Raw genomic sequence first — 19,564 nt, 5'->3', positions numbered from 1 at the left:
TAGACATCTATCTACCTAGAAATATATCTATCTATCTAGACATCTATCTATCTAGACATCTATCTATCTAGAAATATATCTATCTATCTAGACATCTATCTAGACATCTATCTATCTTGACATCTAGACATCTATCTAGACATCTAGACATCTATCTATCCATCTGTCTAGAAATATATCTATCTATCTAGACATCTATCTAGACAAACATCTATCTATCTATCTAGACATCTATTTAGACATCTATCTAGACATCTATCTATCTACCTAGGCATCCATCTAACTATCTAGACATTTATCTATCTAGACATCTATCCAGACATCTAGACATCTATCTATCCATCTATCTAGAAATATATCTATCTATCTAGACATCTATCTAGACATCTATCTATCTAGACATCTATCTATCTGTCTATCTATCTAGACATCTAGACATCTATCTAGACATCTAGACATCTATCTATCCATCTATCTAGAAATATATCTATCTATCTAGACATCTATCTAGACAGACATCTAGACATCTATCTATCTACCTAGGCATCCATCTAACTATCTAGACATTTATCTATCTAGACATCTATCCAGACATCTAGACATCTATCTATCCATCTATCTAGAAATATATCTATCTATCTAGACATCTATCTAGACATCTATCTATCTAGACATCTATCTATCTGTCTATCTATCTAGACATCTAGACATCTATCTAGACATCTAGACATCTATCTATCCATCTATCTAGAAATATATCTATCTATCTAGACATCTATCTAGACATCTATCTAGACATCTATCTATCTACCTAGGCATCCATCTAACTATCTAGACATTTATCTATCTAGACATCTATCCAGACATCTAGACATCTATCTATCCATCTATCTAGAAATATATCTATCTATCTAGACATCTATCTATCTAGACATCTATCTATCTGTCTATCTATCTAGACATCTAGACATCTATCTAGACATCTAGACATCTATCTATCCATCTATCTAGAAATATATCTATCTATCTAGACATCTATCTACCTAGACATCCATCTAACTATCTAGACATCTATCCATCTATCTATCTATCTATCTATCTATCTATCTAGACATCTAGACATCTATCTATCTACCTATCTAGACATCTATCTATCTACCTATCTAGACATCTATCTATCTACCTATCTAGACATCTACCTATCTAGACATCCATCTATCTACCTATCTAGACATCTATCTATCTATCTATCTATCTATCTATCTATCTATCTATCTAGACATCTATCTATCTATCTAGACATCTATCTGATAGTCTTTTATCTTTTTTTACTCTTCAAAGTCTCTACAGTATATTAGATGTTTTACCCTTGGAGTGCCGTGTCTAATCTCATTGCATACATTGTTTCACCGCGTTGATATCAATGACAATAAAGAGGATTCAAATCCAAATTCTAGAAGGGTTTCGCGCAGCATCGGACAAACGTCGGCATCAATAGTCTGCCATCGGTGGAAAACTCCGGGAAATGTAATCCCATTTTGTCTTGGTAATGAAATTCTCTGGTGGGCGGTTTGTGTTCATATTTGTGATTATTTTCCTATCTTTTTTTTTTTTTTTTACATGGCATTATCCCGAATGTAATCGACTCTCATCTTGTTAGCATTTATTTGCCTTTTTTCTCCGGGCGCCCTTGGCGGCTCGCAGAAAGATTCAAATAGAGTCCCGTGTGTCGCGTCACGCGTCAGAGAGCGTTACGTAGACGGATCGTATGCGGTATTCCGGAGGGGCCAATGACGGACCCTTTCCCATTTTTTGTGTTCTTTTTCCCAGTGTTGAGAATGAGGGCGTTGTTTTTTCAGGAACGAGGGAATCGAACTCGTTAGTTTTTCCGCCGTTACAAGGTTGTTCCCGTTTCTGACGGTCAAAAGCGGCGTGTTACGTACGTTTTTGTGGGTGTTTACGTACGTTTTTGTGGGTGTTTACGTTCGTTTTGTATATTTACGTACGTTTTGTGTGATTATGCAGGTTTTTGTTTGCGATTATGTATGTTATATGTGTTTATTTACGTTTTAGGTGTGGTTACAATTAATGTGTTTACGATTTTGTGTGTGTTTATGTACGTTTTGGTGCGTGTTTATGTATGTTTTGTGTGTTTACGCATGTTTTGTGTGGGTTTACTTATTTTTCATGTGTTTATGTACGTTTGGTGTGTTACGTACATTTCGTGCTTGTTTACGTACAATTTTGTGCATGTTTACGTACGCTTTTTTGCGATTTTATGATACATATTAGTGTGTGTTTACGAATGTTTTTGTTTGTTCTCATGTACATTTTTGAGCATGCGTCTACGTATGTTGTTGTGGGTTTTTACATTTAGCTCAGTGCTCTCACTCTTCCTTTGTCAGTCCGGCAACGAACCTCTGAACCGCAAGACGTGGGTTTTGACTCGGTCCTGTTCTCTGTTGGTATTTCCTGTCCAGTATTGTTCCCGTTTATTTTATCCTGTTACTGGTTTCCAGTTTCGTCCTATTTAATTTTGATATCCTGTTTTGATATCAATCCTGCCTGTCCCGTCGTTAGATATCGGTTTCCAGTTTCGTTCCCGTCCAGTTTGTCCTGTCATACGAATATAATGTTACTAATGTTACTCATGTCTTGTTCTTGCACATGTCGACTGCACTACGTTTAATGCTCAAATTGCACAATGTCTGACCATTTCCTGTTTCATGCTGACTATTTTTGCACTATGATGACTTTGCACCAAATGCAATATTGCACAACCGTTACCATACCAACGTTATCACGACAACCCTGTATGTAACATCCCACATGCCGACATTTCTTGTGTAAATACCATGTAAATTATAACTATAGCCTTATCCCCCTTGTCTTATAACATTATCTTCTCTGTTCCTTTATCTTCTTGCTCATACCTCACTATGAATGTGTAAAACTGGAGTGTCATGCCCAATTTTGTTGTCACAATATGTTAGCCCATTTGTAACAATGACAATAAAGGTATATTCTATTCTATTTATTTTCGATATCCTGTTTCGATATCAATCCTGTCTGTCCCGTCCTGTCCAGTATTGACCCCATCCATCCGATATCTGCTCGGGCAATTGGTATCGACATCTATCTATCTGTCTACCTATCTCGACATCTATCTATCTATCTATCTATCTAGACATCTACTTATCGATCTATTTAGACATCTATCTAGACATCTATCTGTCTAGACATCTATCTATCTATCTAGACATCTATCTATCTAGAAATATATCTATCTATCTAGACATCTATCTAGACATCCATCTATCTAGACATCTATCTAGACATCCATCTATCTAGACATCTATCTATCTAGACATCTATTTATCTTGACATCTATCTATCTATCTAGACATCTATCTATCTAGAAATATATCTATCTATCTAGACATCTATCTAGACATCAATCTATCTATCTATCTAGACATCTATCTATCTATCTAGACATCTATCTAGACATCTATCTAGACATCTATCTAGACATCTATCTATCTAGACATCTATCTATCTAGACATCTATTTCGACATCTATCTAGACATCTATCTATCTACCTAGACATCCATCTAACTATCTAGACATCTATCCATCTATCTAGACATCTATCTATCTATCTAGACATCTATCACACCTATTTTTGTTTTTCGTACGTTTGTGTTTTTACGTGCGTTTGGTGTGTTCACGTACGTTTTCTGCATGTTTACGTACATTTTTGCGGTGTTTATGTGCTTTTTTTATGTGTGGTTACGTATGTTGTATGTGTTTATTTACGTCTTGGGTGTGGTTACTAACAATTTATGTGTTTACGAACGTTTCGCCTGGGTTTAAGTACGATTTGGTGCGTGTTTACGTTTGTTTTGCACGTTTTGTGTGTTAAAGTACATTTTGTGTATGTTTACGAATGATTTTGTGTGTTTTTATGGTACATTTTGGTGTGTGTTTAAGTATGTTTTTTGTTTGTTTTCATGTACATTTTCGAGCGTGCGTCAATGTATGTTTTTGTGGGTTTCTGTGTACGTTTTTGTTTGTGTTTTTCATACGTTTTGTGCATGTTTACATATGTTTTTGTGTGTGATCATTTACATTTGATGTGTTTACGTACGATTTTGTGAGTCTTTACGTACAATTTTGTGCGTTTTTATCCTACATTTTAGTGTGTGTTTACATATGTTATTTGTTTGTTTTCATGTACATTTTCAAGCCTGCGTCTACCTTTTGCATACATTTTTGTGTTCTTCGTAGGTTTTTGTGTGCGATGATGTACGTTTGATGTGTTTACATACAATTTTTGTATTTACGTACAATTTTGTGCGTTTTTATCGTACAATTTATTGTGTGTTTACGTATGTTTTTTGTTTGTTTTCATGTACATTTTTGAGCGTGCGTCTACGTATGTTTTTGTGGGTTTGTGCATACATTTTTATTTGTGTTTTTTGTAGGTTTTTATGTGTTTACGTATGTTTGATGTGTTTACTTCAATTTTGAGTGTTTACGTATATTTTTTTGTGTTTTTTGCGCATGTTTATGTACATGCTGATTTTTTTTTTATTGTTTACTGTTTATTTTTGATCCACTTTAGGCTGGTGAGGTGCAATAAATATGACATGGTTCTATAACACAACGACCTATCTGTTCTTCTCTATTCAACTGACTCCAATCCTGCTCTGAAAATGTCTATGTTTTTTGACATACAAGAAAAGGAAATACCGCAAATTCCGGACTATAGAGCGCATCCACCACATTTTAAGAGGAAAACTGCTTTTATACTGACAGAAGCCGCACCTGTATATAAGCCGCATGCGCCCACATTAAAATATGTAACACAATCACCTTATGTCCCGCGATTGTAACTGAATATAAAGTGCACAGTTCAAAAAACCACAGCCGGCTAAATGAACGGATATATATATATATATATATATATATATATATATATATATATATATATATATATATAATATAAATATATATCCACTATTGTCCGCTGCGTCCACAAAATTGTCTCACCTTTACTCCACTTCCCATCAGCCCCTGTTGTTTTCGTCCCTTCTTTTTGATTCGCCCGTGGAAAACATATCAGAATAAGTCTCTAAAATAAGTACATTACAAAATATACAGTTGCAAATACATATTATACATGGTTACACATATTTACAAAGAAAGACGGTACTCCGGGAGAGTTTTCAAAGCTTTAATAATAATGATAATATAACTTTCAATTTACGGTAGTTATTTTCCCTGGTAATTTTTTAGAAGAAGTAGTGAGTAACTAGAACTAATGACTTCTTTAAAGTGATGAGGCCAACACTTTTTTTTGCTCTTTTTTTCAGGAGGAACTTCTCTGGAGGAGCAAGTGCAAAGGATAAAGGCCATCGAGGCCATCGAGGACGACTCCTTTGTCCAGCAGGCTTTCAAATCATCCCGGGAGGACGTCAAGGTGCCGTGCAAACGTTTTCTTTCTTTCGCTCCGCTCACTCCATTCGACTGCAGCCAATCAGAGCCCGGCGTTCTCGAATAGAGCAAACGCAGAAGTCGTTATTGAAATGTCCCGCCGATTGGATTTGTCATAGCTCTTTGGGGATGACGGGGTCTGATGGCGACCTTGTCTGTTTGTGCCAAGGTCGACAACCTCCACCGGGGGGCTCGAAAGCTGAGGTTGGTGTTGTATGGACACAGTGGTGCCTCTTCGTACGAGCTTAATTTGTTCCAGGATCTTGCTCTTAGCTGGAATTGCTCGTGTAACAAGCCTTTATTCAGATATAAAATATTAAGAAACTAAATGCTCCGTTTCCTGTGTGAATTTCCCTACAGGGATGAATAAAGTATCTATCTAGACATCTAGACATCTAGACAGACATCTATCTAGACATCTATATATTAAGATATCTAGACATCTACTTATCTACCTAGACATCTATCTAGACACCTATCTATCTATCTAGACATCTATCTATCTAGACATCTATCTATCTATCCATCTATCTAGACATCTATCCAAACGTCTAGACATCTATCTATCTATCTAGACATCTATCTAGGCATCTATCTATCTAGACATCTCTCTAGACATCTATTTATCTATCTAGACATCTATGTAGACATCTATCTAGACATCTATCCAAACATCTATCCAGACATCTATCTATCTATCTATCTAGACATCTATCTATCCATCTAGACATCTATCTATCTATTTCTCACGGAATCTATCTATCTATCTATCTATCTATCTATCTCTCTGGGAATCTATCTGTCTCTCGAAATCTATCTATCTGTCTCTCTCAGGATCTATCTATCCATCTATCTCTCTTGGAATCTATCTATCTATCTATCTATCTATCTAGACATTTATCTATCGATCTAGACATCTATCTATCTATCTAGACATCTATCTATCTATTTCTCACGGAATCTATCTATCTATCTGTCTCTCTCGGAATCTATCTATCCATCTATCTCTCTTGGAATTTATCTATCTATCTAGAAATCTAGACATCTATCTATCCATCTATCTAGACGAATATCTATCTATCTAGACATCTATCTATCTGTCTCTCTCGGATTCTATCTATCCATCTATCTCTCTGGGAATCTATCTATCAGTCTCTCGAAATCTATATATCTGTCTCTCTCGGAATCTATCTATCCATCTATCTCTCTTGGAATCTATCCACCTATCTTTCTCGGAATCTATCAATCTATCTCTCTCAGAGTCTATCTATCTATCCATCTATCTCGGAATATCTATCTATCTATCTATCTCCATCCATCCATTCATCCATCCAATTATCTATCCTCCCAAAAGCACCAAGTACCGTGTTTTCACGCACATAGGGCGCACTGTGTGAAAGGACAAAGTCTCCATAGTTGGTTATTTTTCTCCATTTAACACTACACAAGGTGCACCGCATGATCGGGCGCCCTCGTTTTGCATGGAATATTTCCCCTCCATGTTTTACTGTTCTATCAAATTCCCCCAAAATTTATATACGAAGACATTTCAACCACATATTTTTCGGCACAATACAGACAATTATACAAGTGTGTGTATTTAAAAATAGAGCCGAAGCAAAACTGAGTTTTGTTTTATTTTATTTCCATTTTTCCTACTTTTTTTTGAGTTTCCCTTTTTTTGTCTTAATTCATTTTTCTCTTTTCTTTTTTGTATTTTTTCCTCCCTGTTTTCTTTTCCTAAATGCTCATCTTTTCAAAAGTAATAAAGTATTTTTGTTCATATGTTGTTTCCTCCGCAGTTTTGAGACCTTGATCCAAAATAAAAACCGTACACAACCAGGATATTGCACTTGAACCTAAATATTGCACTTAAAACTGTAACAGTCGACGTGACAACTAAAAAAATCTTCCGTTGCACAAAGTTACGGAAATCAATTCAAGTGTAAATAACCTTTAACAATACAAAACTAATAAAGCGACAAAATACTTCTCTCTTCTACTCTCTGATGCTGTCGGTAAGCGGGCTCGTGCTGCCCCTAGTGGTAGCCTCTGGGACTGCGCCTAGCTTAGATTTACTCTCGAACATAGAGCGAGATTTTTCCTAAAACAAAAAACAATCCTCGTACATCAAAATCATCATATCTAGAGGTGCATGTATAAGAAGTAACACTGTATATACATACACATTTTTACTTCTATACACTGTTGCACACCCGTGGTAACATTTTGAATACCAATTTTTTAGTAAAAATTTCTCGTATACACCACAACTGACAGCTATATATGTGGAAGTTTTATTTTACATTTGAATTTATTGATGATAATAATACAACATCAGGACCACTGCACTGCAAAATGAACTATAGTTTTCAAATATTTCCTTTTTTTCTTGTAAAATAAGAAAAAAAATGTTCTTAAAAGAGAAAATCTATCTGACGGATGTGTAAAATGTATGTTAGATGTGGAAGTTGTATTTTATCCAAACCACCCTGACCATTCATTTTACATTTTTTTATTTATTGATGATAATAATGCAACATCAGGAGCACTGCACTGCAAAATGACTTATATTTTTCATATATTTCATGTTTTTCCAGTAAAATAAGAAAAAAATATTTCTTAAAAGAAATAATCTATCTGACGGATGTGTAAAATGTATGTTAGATGTGGAAGTTGTACTTTATCTAAACTACCCTGGCCATTCATTTTACATTTTTTTATTTATTAATGATAATACAACATCAGGAGCACTGCACTGCAAAATGACCTATAGTTTTCATATATTTTCTTTTTTCTTGTAAAATAAGAAAAAAAAATAGTACTTAAAAGAGAAAATCTATCTGACAGATGTGTAAAATGTATTTTAGATGAGGAAGTTATCTAACTGACCCTGGCCATTCATTTTACATTTTTTTATTTATTGATGATAATAATGCAACATCAGGACCGCTGCACTGCAAAATGACCTATAGGTTTTATATATTTCCTTTTTTTCCTAGTAAAATAAGAAAAAAATACTACTTGAATAAGAAAATCTATATGATATGGTGAACAGCAGACTGTCTTTCATTGAAAGTGATTTTTAATTCAACAAAAATCTAATTTAAAGTCAGAAAAATGATCATGAGAATGAAAGCTCAATTTTTAACTGGATTTTTTTGGGGGTGCAACGACAAGTATGGAAAATTGACCCCAAATTTGAAAGGAAGTATTATTTTCACTGATACAGTGTTCACTGTACATTTATTCAATTTAGAAATGTTTCATTAGGTTGTCGCTCTCCAAAGAGACCGTGGGTGATTCTGAGTATTTTTATTGGACGAAGAGTAATCCATTACCCACACAAAACACACGCTACACTTGGTACTATGTTATTCACAAGCAAATAACTGTACAATATTTATTTATTATAATGTAACCGTTCATAATTAATTCGTTACTTTTTTCGACAAAACATACATTTTGATGTTTTATAATCAAAATACAATTGAATCTAATTTCTAAAATGGACAGTTACAAGAAAAATGTCTACGTCAATCACGATGTGATGAATGAGGGGCCAATTGAGAAGTACCGTATTTTCCGCACTATAAGGCGCACCGGGTTATAGGGCGCACCCCCAAATAATGGTTTTTGGTCCTATATTTTCCATACATAAGGCGCACCGGATTATAAGGCGCTACAATGGGAACGTGGACAAAACAGTCAGATGGTTCAGTCCAACTTATTACCCCCTTAACATTCCGAAAGCCTGCAAAGAAGCAAATACGTGTCTCAGACATGTACGGAAACAGTGTCTGTACGATGTTACCAATCACTCAAATGCATCGTTCCAAATATTATTCGAAAGGTTAAAGTCTTGGGATTCAAGAAATGCCAAACATTTCCTAGTTTCCATTTTTTTTTTTGCTGGCAACTGTGTGGACAGCAAAGTAAGAATTTTATTGTGCAGGGAAACGGGGTTCTTTACTGTGTATATGACAAGAAACACTTTGAATTGAATTGAGTTTCAAAATAGACTCATCACAGAAACATCAAGATCGTTCTAAAACAAGATACCGGGAAAATATAAAGCCGCATAGCTCACCTAAGTTCTCTTGCAGCCATCACGTTCGATAATGATACGTAACCGTGAGTGTAGTAGATCCAGGAGAGTAAAATATTTACAAATACAGAATAGTAAAAAAAATGTTTTCTCTATGCCGAAGTGCAACCCAACGTGTGATTCACATTCATCTTTTTCGGCCAATCGCGGGCTTTGTTTCGCCCCTTTAGCATATGCGAGCCTGTAAATGATAAAAAGGATCCGCCCCCTTTACCTCCGAATAACTTTAGCCAATAGTGACTGATTCAAATGATGATGGACACATTGGTTAGGAAATGAAACACCGGTATATAAATCCCAGCATACACCGCGGACGACTTCACCTTCGGGGGAAAATCGAGTCGGCGGCTGCTTGCCTTAGTTGCAAAACTTTGCGACTTAATATTGATCCATATATAAGGCGCACTGTATTATAAGGCGCATGGTCAGCTTTTGAAAAATAAAGGCTTTTAAGTGCACCTCATATTGCGGAAAATACGGTATATAAAACTTGCTCTAGCATATAACGACATACTAAAAATAAAAACTGTACTCTCGTACACGCAGTCCTTTGAGACTCCTTGTGATAAAGGGCTATAGAAATAAACATGACTGCTATTAGGATTGCAAATTCATTTTCATGAAAAATATAGCAGTTAAATCGACTAAGAATTTAAGGCAGGGGTGTCAAACTCGTTTTAGCTCGGGGGCCACACGATAGAACAAACATTCTGTCGGCGCCGGACTAGTATATTAGAGAGAAAGAAAAAGAGAGAAAGAAATAAGACAAAGCGGAGAGAAAAAGAGAGTGGGTGGGACAATGAAAGAGAAAAAGAGAGAGAGAGAAAAATGGAGGAAAAGAGAGAGAGAGAAAAAGGGAGGAAAAGAAAGAGAGAGGAAAAGGGAGAGCGAGAGAGAGAGGAAAAGGGATAGCGAGAGAGCCAGGAAAAGAGAGGAAAAGGGAGGAAGAGAGAGAGGGAGAGAAACACATACAAGTACAGTGTCTTTGTTCGAGGCACCTGGCTTTGGCAACATCAAGTGGACATATTTCGACCTGCAGCTCGTTTTTCTCTTGCGCTTCTCTGAGCGTTGTCTCGCGGGCCGGATTCAACCCCTTAGTGGGCCTGATCTGGCCCCCGGGCTGCATGTTTGACACCCCTGATTTAAGGAAAACCCATAATGATAAGCATACAGTGTAAACTCTTCTTTTTAACTGCTGCACCGGCCTATTTTTTGTACCTTTCTACAATAATGTCGCTCAAACATCTACAAACATGCATCAGTCTTATACTGCCACCTAGCGGTGAGTTGTGGACCCTACCTACATGTCAGCTGAAATTTGTGCCAGTTTGGGTGGGAAAGAAACAATCAAATCAAAATCTACACAAAACTTTTAAAAGGTTTTCCGTCTTTGCAGATTTTGAGGAAATAATTTGGAATAAGTTAAACAATGTGCGAGAAAATGCCACGATCTGATATCACATGCTTGCCAAAGGTTTTTTCCTCCTTTATTTTATTTATGCAAATGTAATTCACTGCCGGTTTTTACTTTCATAACCGATTCAACATTAAAGAGATAGGAAACAAGAAACAAAACAAGAAAACAAATAAAGCATAAAAGTAAAGGAAATAATAATAATAAAGCAACAAAAAAAGTAAAAATCTAGGGGGAAGGAAAAGAAATGAAAAAGAAAGAAGAAAACAAAGGGTGAATTATAAGAAGAGGAAAAAGCAATGAAAAAGAATTAAAACAAAAGAAGAAGAAAATAAAAATATTAAAAGAGAGAAAAATAAGTATTAAGGCAAGAAAAAAAGAGTAAAAAGCTTGAGGGAGAGGGGAAACAAAAAGGAAAACGAGAAATAGAAGAAAAAAGAAGAAAAGAGGATGAAAACAAGAAAAAGATAAAGAGATAGGAAACAAGAAAACAAATAAAGCATAAAAGGAAAAATGGAAAGAAAAAAGGAAAATAAATTATAGTAATGCAAAAAAATAAGTAAAAAGCTAGGGAGGAAAGGAAAATAAATGAAAAAGAAATAAGAAAACAAGCGTGAAATTATAAGAAAAAGAGGAAAAAGCGAGAAAAAAATTAAAACAAAAGAAGAAGAAAATAAAAAAGGAAAATGGAGAATACAAAGAAAAAACAAGCGGGGAAAAGAAACAAAAAATAAAAAAGAGAAGTTTTGTGGTTTCCCTTTGTTGAGTCTATTACTAACGATAATGTAATATTCTACACTACATAAAATAATATGTTTTTTGAAAACATATTATTCTAGTAAATTATTACTACATTTATTTTTTCTCTTTCACAAACTTTTAATCTCTTAACTATTATTATTTTTTATATGAAGAAACTTTAAACTAGAATCCCTGCATGACACATCTATTAAAAATAGTGATTTTTCAGTGAAACAACTACAAAATAAACGACCCAATACAAAAATAAACGACACATTTAGATTGAATGAGCTGTAGCCTCCATTTACAGTTGCAGCTCATAAAACGGCCACAAGAGAGCGCTCGACTTCAGTGACCACACAGGTATTTACTTCTTGAACATTGTTTTTTTTTTCTTTTTCTTTTTTTTATTCCAGACTGAACCTGAACCTGAAGTGAAACAGGAGTCGGAGCAGGTGGACCTCAGTATCCCGACCTCCATCGTCTACAATGACAACGACGACGCTCTGGCGCATCCTGCGGTGAGTGGTTGCCGTAGCGACGCCTTACAACATCATCTCGATCACAAATACCATCCTCGTGTTTTGTTGTCAAAGATAAGTTCACTCAAAATAAGGAGAGAATACATCAATTTATTTGAGCTTGCAGGGAGAACAGGAGACCATTCCTCATTGACTGGTACCATGATTGCACTTTTACTTTTAATGTGGATATTGGGTTATCTATGGGTGTGATCATGTTCATTTGTGACACCCTTAATCAAAAGAAGTCTCAAAGACTTTTATTGCACCATCCCCTGATCTAAAACCTACATGAGGGAAAGGAAATGGATTGGTCTCTCAGGAACCGTCCTCTTATGGTTCAGATCTTACCTCTCAGAAAGGACAAACTGTGTTAAATATGGTGAAATGACATCTAAGCCTTTAAGTGTTACCTGTGGTGTTCCGCAGGGTTCAGTACTTGGCCCCCTTGCAATTGTCTTTGATCTGTGCAGCCCTTTGAGACTCTTTGTGATTATGGGCGTCACAAATAACCATGACTTGACTTGACTTGTAAACAGCAAACACAAAGACCACAGTTAACTCTCCCGGTACATAGAAGGGTCTGCACGATACTGCTAGAAACTCCATAATCAGTGTGTGAATTTTATTGGGTTAAACTTAAGTAAACAGCGCTCTCCTCTGGGGAGCTTTGTTAGGACAGACAGCAGCCCTTGAAATCCTTGAAAAAACCGGGGTGCAATGTCGATGAGATTTCGGTAAATCTTGCTGCCCTAAACCCAACCCTGGCAATAAAAGCAATCGTTTTTGCAGGTCTTCAATATCCAAAAGAAAATGGTAGGCCATCACTGAGGAATAGTAAAAATAACCCAAACCTGGCTTTCTAAGAAATATTACGCTTCTATTTATTTTTAACGCGCTTTTTTCAACAGAGGTACCTGTACTGCATAAAGTGCATCATGTTGTGGTGGGGTGCTAGGGGGTGAGTGTGTGTGCAAACTACAATCACTTCCTCCCCTGCTGAACAACGATGACAAAGGGGAAGAGAAACTTTTCAAGCGCAGCAATACTCCCCGCCGCCTTGCACTCATTTATCTCCAGTGTGCAAATTCGGTTAGAAAGTGAGGTATGCAGATAACCCCCTCATACGCGCGAGATTCCTCGACAGGCTGATGTATGGTACCAATATGCCCACCGGGCGGGTCCCGGCTTCGACCCGGTTTCCATTTGAGCGGATGAGTTGCATATACGCACGCGGCCTCATTAGCGCTTTGTCACTAGCGCTGGGACCAAAAGACAGGAATGGACCGCCTCAGATGACAATCGAAAAGGCTTTGAAGGATTGGTTTGGCGTTCTCCGATTAACTACGCAACCCAAGTACTTAAACACCATCAGTGTCTTACATAACTTTTTTATGGGTTTTTTTGGACAATTTCCCTTTTTTAGAGATGCTTATCACGTTTTTACTAAGGATCAACCAATAGTCAAGTCATGTTTATTCTTTAGTCTTAAAGGGATGCACAGATCAAAGACTATTGCAAACTACGGACTATTATGGCACCATCACCTGATACTGTCAACATAAAATATAGGTTATTCATATGCTATAGAATAGAAGTGTGTTTTAAGCTTAGATTTAAACATTTCCACTGAGGTTGCAGATCGAATCTCAGGGGGAAGAGCATTCCACAGCACCGGGGACCGGATGGAGAATGCTCTCGAACCTGCGGATTTCTTCTTGGCTCTTGGGATCACGAGTAGACCAGAATTTTCAGAGCGAAGGCTCCGGACCATAACATAGGGGGAAATGAAATCTGAAAGATATGAGGGAGCAAGTCCATGCATGATTTTGTATATTACCAAGAGAACCCTAAAATCACATCTTAAGCTAACAGGGAGCCAATGCAGGTTAGCTAAAATCGGGGTCATGTGATCTAACTTTCTTGTCTTAGTTAAAAGCCTGGCTGCAGCAATTTGTACCAGCTGAAGGCTCTTGATTTTGGACTTCGGGAGACCGGAGAGTAGTGCATTACAGCCAATATGTATTATTCCATTTCTCGAATGTTAATCAAATTCAAATAATCTGTGGTTTTGTGCACTGTTTTTCTATGAATCCAAAACTTCAATATTTGAATAAAGAGGAGGAAATGAAAAGATGTCTTTAAAATATCAGAATCATCAAGAAAATAACAATAATCGTTAGTTGCAGCCAATGTTCCCTGTCATTTTCCTTTCGGGTCTGAGCGTTCACACAAAGTCTGTGAGCAGCGCTTGAAACAACAGTGAGCAACGGCAATCCCAAGTGTGGCAAGATAATTAATCATCAAACGTGTCCAAAACTTGACATCACGTTACATTTTGCTGAGTTTCCGGCAATGCAAAATGATTTTTCTCTTTTGAATGAATTGACTCATGTACGATTGCAAAGGTTGTATGGCCTACAAACGTCGTTTCTTCTTACAATTCCTTCACAAGATATCCATTTCTTTTTATTTCCTGATATATTTTGTCGCATAATATTAACATTTTTGGGGGCTTTTTTAGTCGGTTGTAAGATACAGAAGTGTACTTAATGACATTTTTTTAGTGGAAGTACAATGTTGGCTACAGGATTCACTTGATATAATCTGAAATTATTTGAATGCAACACAAACTTTTTCTCCTTTTTTCTGTTTTTTTCCACTTTTTTTTTTAATTCCTTTAAAAAAATCTCATTGTGTTTATTTTTTCCGAGCTGTTACTTTTTTCTTTTTGTTCTCCATTTACTTTTTTCCTACATTTCTTTCTTTTCTTTTTTTCTGGCTTTTTTTCTAAATTTTTCCTTCTTTTTTCTCTTCTTTTGTTTTTTTTCTCAGCTTTTTACTACTTTTTCATTTTTATTTTTTTGTTGTTGTTCTATTCCCCCCTTCCTTTAAGTCATTTTGTGCATAATTATACATAATATTTGGTCATGTTGGGATTAAAGAAGCAAAAACAACCCGAAGAGCCGTTTAGGACCCGAAAGAGCCGGTTCCTTTTAGTGAGCCGAGCCGAAGGAGCCGGTTCCCCGACAAACTCTACAAACTTTACTCAACTTCGTTCTCCTTCGACTCGACTTCAAAATACCGCATTTAGGACACGTCGGGGAACCCGTGTATTTTTAACTTCATGCACTGTAACTTTGACTTAAGTTGCTTAATTAGTAATTTTCAGCCCTCGTTTTTGTGCGCTGGCTAGATTTTCTTGTGCGCACGGGCGCATTTTAGAGGGAACACTGGTTGCAGCCCTATTCTGAGTCCTCCATGAATGCGGAGAATCAGAAAAAGAAGAAAACAAATGTCCTGATCTGTTATCGTCGTCTCTCCCGGCAGCTGTTCGTGGAGAAAGAGAAAGCCGAGGATTTGTGGCTCAACAGGCTGATCTCCCTGCGCCAAGAGAGGCTGATGGGGAGTCCCGTGTCCTAACTGCCGGAGACCCTCTCTTCTAAGCTGTTTCCTCATTGTGGTTTACTTCTGATTTTGCTGCCCTTATCAAAGGAAGAAACTGATTTTAGTTGTGTGGTACAGGAGCTGGTATTGTTCATATTGCATCCATAGATTTTGATTTAATGGCAGATTGTTGAAAAAGTACCTGTTTTGTTTTTCATAAATATTTGTCCACATCAAATGTATGGCCCACACAAATATTTACACTAATAAAACTGATAAACAAATAATATATTTATCTTAACTTTATTTCTGTCTGTCCCCTGTGGTCAGTCCATCTGCGAACATCAGTGTATACTAGGAAAGCCTTTTTCGACCCTGACTCTCACCTGTCCCGTTTTTGCTTACGTCTGTCTCCGGCTACGACCTGTTTTGCTACTGACCACGTCTGTTCTCCCGTCCCGGCTTACGACCTCTTTTTGTCCCCGACTACCTCTACCCTCCCGTTCTGGCTTACGACTCGTTCCCGACCCCGACCACGCCTTGCTCTCCCAGTCCCGGCTACCGACCAGTTTTTCCGTCCCTGACACCGCCATCGCTCGCATCCACTTCCGTGTTCGGATCACAATCCGAGTACGAGAGCGACTTGCTTCCCGCGTCCAGCGAACACCGGATCGTGGGCGCAGCCCTTCCTCTTTCCCTCAATAAAACTTGTGGTAAACGCTACGCAATTGGGTCCTGTTTCCGTTCTGGTCCTGACAGAAGGACTGTACAAAGCCCTAAGTTGCACAAATTGCCAACTTCCTCATGCATTTCCTATTTCAGGGTTCATACAGGTCCTTGAAAATGCTTGAATTTTAATATCATGTTTTCAAGGTCTGAAAATGCTTGAATTCTGAAAGTTTGAATTGCGAAATTATTAATGCAATCCAGTTTTTTTGTCACGCTGGGTACACGCATCACAGAACAGGTAGCCTCCATTATCATCCTCCTCATAGCGTCACCAGGAATATAATTGAGTCCATTTTGGCAGAAAAGTCCTTTTCTTGCCAGGAGTATTTTTTTGTTTATTTTCTTTCGTCGAATCTTTCGCTTCAACAGACGTGCTTTCCTTGCCGAAATTATTGCCGTTGTTATCACTCTCTGCATTATGTTTCGACTTATTACTGACACTGAAGAAATGACCAATTTTGTGTTGATTTTTACCTAATATTATTTTTTTCAGAGGCATACTTAACCTTCACTTCACGACAAGCACCACAATGACGTAATCTCGAAGCAACGAGATCTCGTTTGCCGAGATCGGCGTGCAGACGAAATCTCGAACCGCGAGACCAAAACAACAATGGCGGATATGCCTGACGAAAAGTTTGGAGTGCAATAAATCTTTGTTTAAAAAGAATGACAATTTTGTGTCAAAAAAGTTGCGTCCCAGGGACGCACGTTGCTTCGACACTATGGGTCCCTAGCAAAAATGATGCGTCGGGGACGCGGGCAAACAAGAACACTGGAATGTATGCAGTCATGCACAGACGGCCTGACTTATTTATATTGTTTATTGATTGCAGGTACGTGGGACAGCTATGTTCATTGTTATTATTAAGGTTTCACTATCAACGTGCTTGCAGGTTGTTTGCTTGGCATACCTTCAGCTATATCCCCTCGTGCTGAAGATGTATGCAGTCGTGATTTGTGACGCCCTGATTTATTTGTTTTATTATCCCTCATATCTCAGATCTGATTTCCCTCTATGTTCCGGTCCGAAGCTTCGTTCTGAAAGTGTGGCGCAACAAGGGTTGCTGACAAGTTAAAATGTTATATTGTGGGATTTTGGTGTTTTGTAAAGCCGTAAAAGTGAAGTACCAGTATATCACCACTAGGGGGCAAGTCTCACGGGAACCCACGTGATTTAATGAGACTTGTTTAATAAATCACTCTTAATGGCAACAAGTAAAAGGTGTCGTGTGAGACTGACATTTACCATTTATTTTGCAGGTGAGATGTTTATACTGGTAACACACTGTGAGGATGATAATAAGTGAAAATATGTTTGTAAAGGTTGTGGTGTCTGTAAAGTTTACAAAAAGTGAAACTACGAGTGAGTCGTCCGTTAGCATAAGCAACAGAGTGAGGTATGCTACGTTATGCGGGGCTGGGTTAAGAGTGTACTGTGATGTTAATATGTATATTTGGTTAGCATATAACACAAAGTGAGTTGTTTTAGAAGGTACAGTTATGGTGTTTTTGTTAAATGATTCTTGAAAAGTACCAATTGATGGAAATGTTATTGTTAAACGGGAACCCACGAGATTTAATGAGACTTGTTTAATAAATCACTCTTAATGGCAACAAGTAAATGGTGTCGTGTGAGACTGCCATTTACCATCTATTTTGCAGATTAGGTAAAAGAACAACAAAACCAAAAGAAAAAAAAAGAAAAATATATAAAACAAATGTGTAACACCAGCTGGAGCTAGACCATCCACCTGTGTCCCGTTACAAAAGCGCCGGTCTACTAGTGATCCCAAGAGCCAAGAAGTGTTCCGCAGGTTCGAGAGCGTTCTCCATCCGGGCACCGGTGCTGTGGAATGCTCTTCCCCCTGAGATCCGATCTGCAACCTCAGTGGAAATGTTTAAATCTAAGCTTAAAACACACTTCTACTCTATGGCATATGAATAACCTATACTTTTTGTGGTCAATATCTCTATATGTTTTGTATTTGGAACATCCTTTGCCTGGTAATCCTGAAAGGGGGATACCACATGGTCAATCATGGACAATTCATCACATTCACTACACAGCATTATCTCCAGACAGAAGAGCAGCTTCAGCGACAGACTGCTGTCACTGTCTTGTACCACGGACGGACTGAAGAGATCTTTTCTTCCTCATGCAATGAGGCTCTTTAACTCCACCCAGCGGAGTAAAGGCCCACAGTAAACCACACCCCCTACATTGCATATTACCGTACTTTTATTGCAGTGTGTATTTTATGTAGCACTATTTAAATACTCTATAGAACACGCTACAGCAGGTATTAGCACGTCACATTGGGTATTTGTATATTGTATTCCTTTTGCTTTATTATTGTATTGTTCTCAGCGAAGGGATGCTGCTGGAAATGTGAATTTCCCTGCGGGGATGAATAAAGTATCCATCTATCTATCACATGTGCGGTCCCTTCTCAAGGTTTCTTCATTTTCGTCATGTTGAGGTTTTTGAGTTTTTCCTTGCCCTCATGTTGTTTCCAGATCAGGGGATGGTGTAATAATAGTCTGAAATAATAGTCTGTGCAATAACCTGTGCAGCCCTTTGAGACTTTTTGTGATTAAGGGCTATACAAATAAAAATGACCTGACTTAACTTGACTTTATTAAATGCAGGCAATGAGTGTGAACCCTTGATTGAGGGTCGCTACATATGTGCCCACGAAACGAGCCATAGCTGCCCCGCAAGCCCTAGTTTGCCGACCTTTGCTTTCTTGACTCAATCCAATGCAGTTTATTTTAATTATGAGTGACATTTTAAGGCACCGCGGGAGAAAAACAAGCCCGGGGCCTATTTTAGGCGCGTTCCAGACGGGAAATCTAAACCCCGGCATCACCTCCAAATAGACAGTGTCCTCATGGAAGACCCAAACACAAGTAAGAACACCAAGTTCAACCGTACCCGTTCACGACATTTTGGGGTGTAAGAAAGCACGCACGTATGTTGAAGTGAGTGCACATCGACGAGGATTAAAGACAAGAAAGCGTGATCTTTTTTTGACACCGAGTTTCTAAAGCGTCGGGAGGCTTGTTGTCAAAGCGCCGTCGTCATAGCAACCTATAGCCACACCAGCGACTCGTCGACCGTCATCGGCCAATCAGAGGGCGAGGTGACGTCACGTGATTGA

The 19,564-nt window shown here is 37.7% G+C and overlaps 1 protein-coding gene across 1 annotated transcript in view; it reads left to right on the top strand.

Annotated features, from left to right (window-relative positions):
* The window catches only part of rsrc1 (arginine/serine-rich coiled-coil 1), a 284,392-nt gene extending 268,434 nt beyond the window's left edge, over window positions 1–15,958 (top strand). The window contains exons 8-10 of the mRNA XM_088346059.1: window positions 5,380–5,486; window positions 12,180–12,284; window positions 15,615–15,958. Of these exons, the coding sequence (XP_088202185.1) occupies window positions 5,380–5,486; window positions 12,180–12,284; window positions 15,615–15,707 (305 nt within the window). The 3' untranslated portion in view covers window positions 15,708–15,958. The remainder of the gene's footprint in view (window positions 1–5,379; window positions 5,487–12,179; window positions 12,285–15,614) is intronic.
* The last annotated feature ends 3,606 nt before the right edge of the window (window positions 15,959–19,564 follow it).

This window comes from Urocampus carinirostris, chromosome 10 (genome assembly GCF_059441175.1).
Source record: "Urocampus carinirostris isolate Australia breed hairy pipefish chromosome 10, RoL_Ucar_1.0, whole genome shotgun sequence".
NCBI lineage: Eukaryota > Metazoa > Chordata > Actinopteri > Syngnathiformes > Syngnathidae > Urocampus > Urocampus carinirostris.
This window is presented reverse-complemented; position numbering and strand designations above follow the sequence as displayed.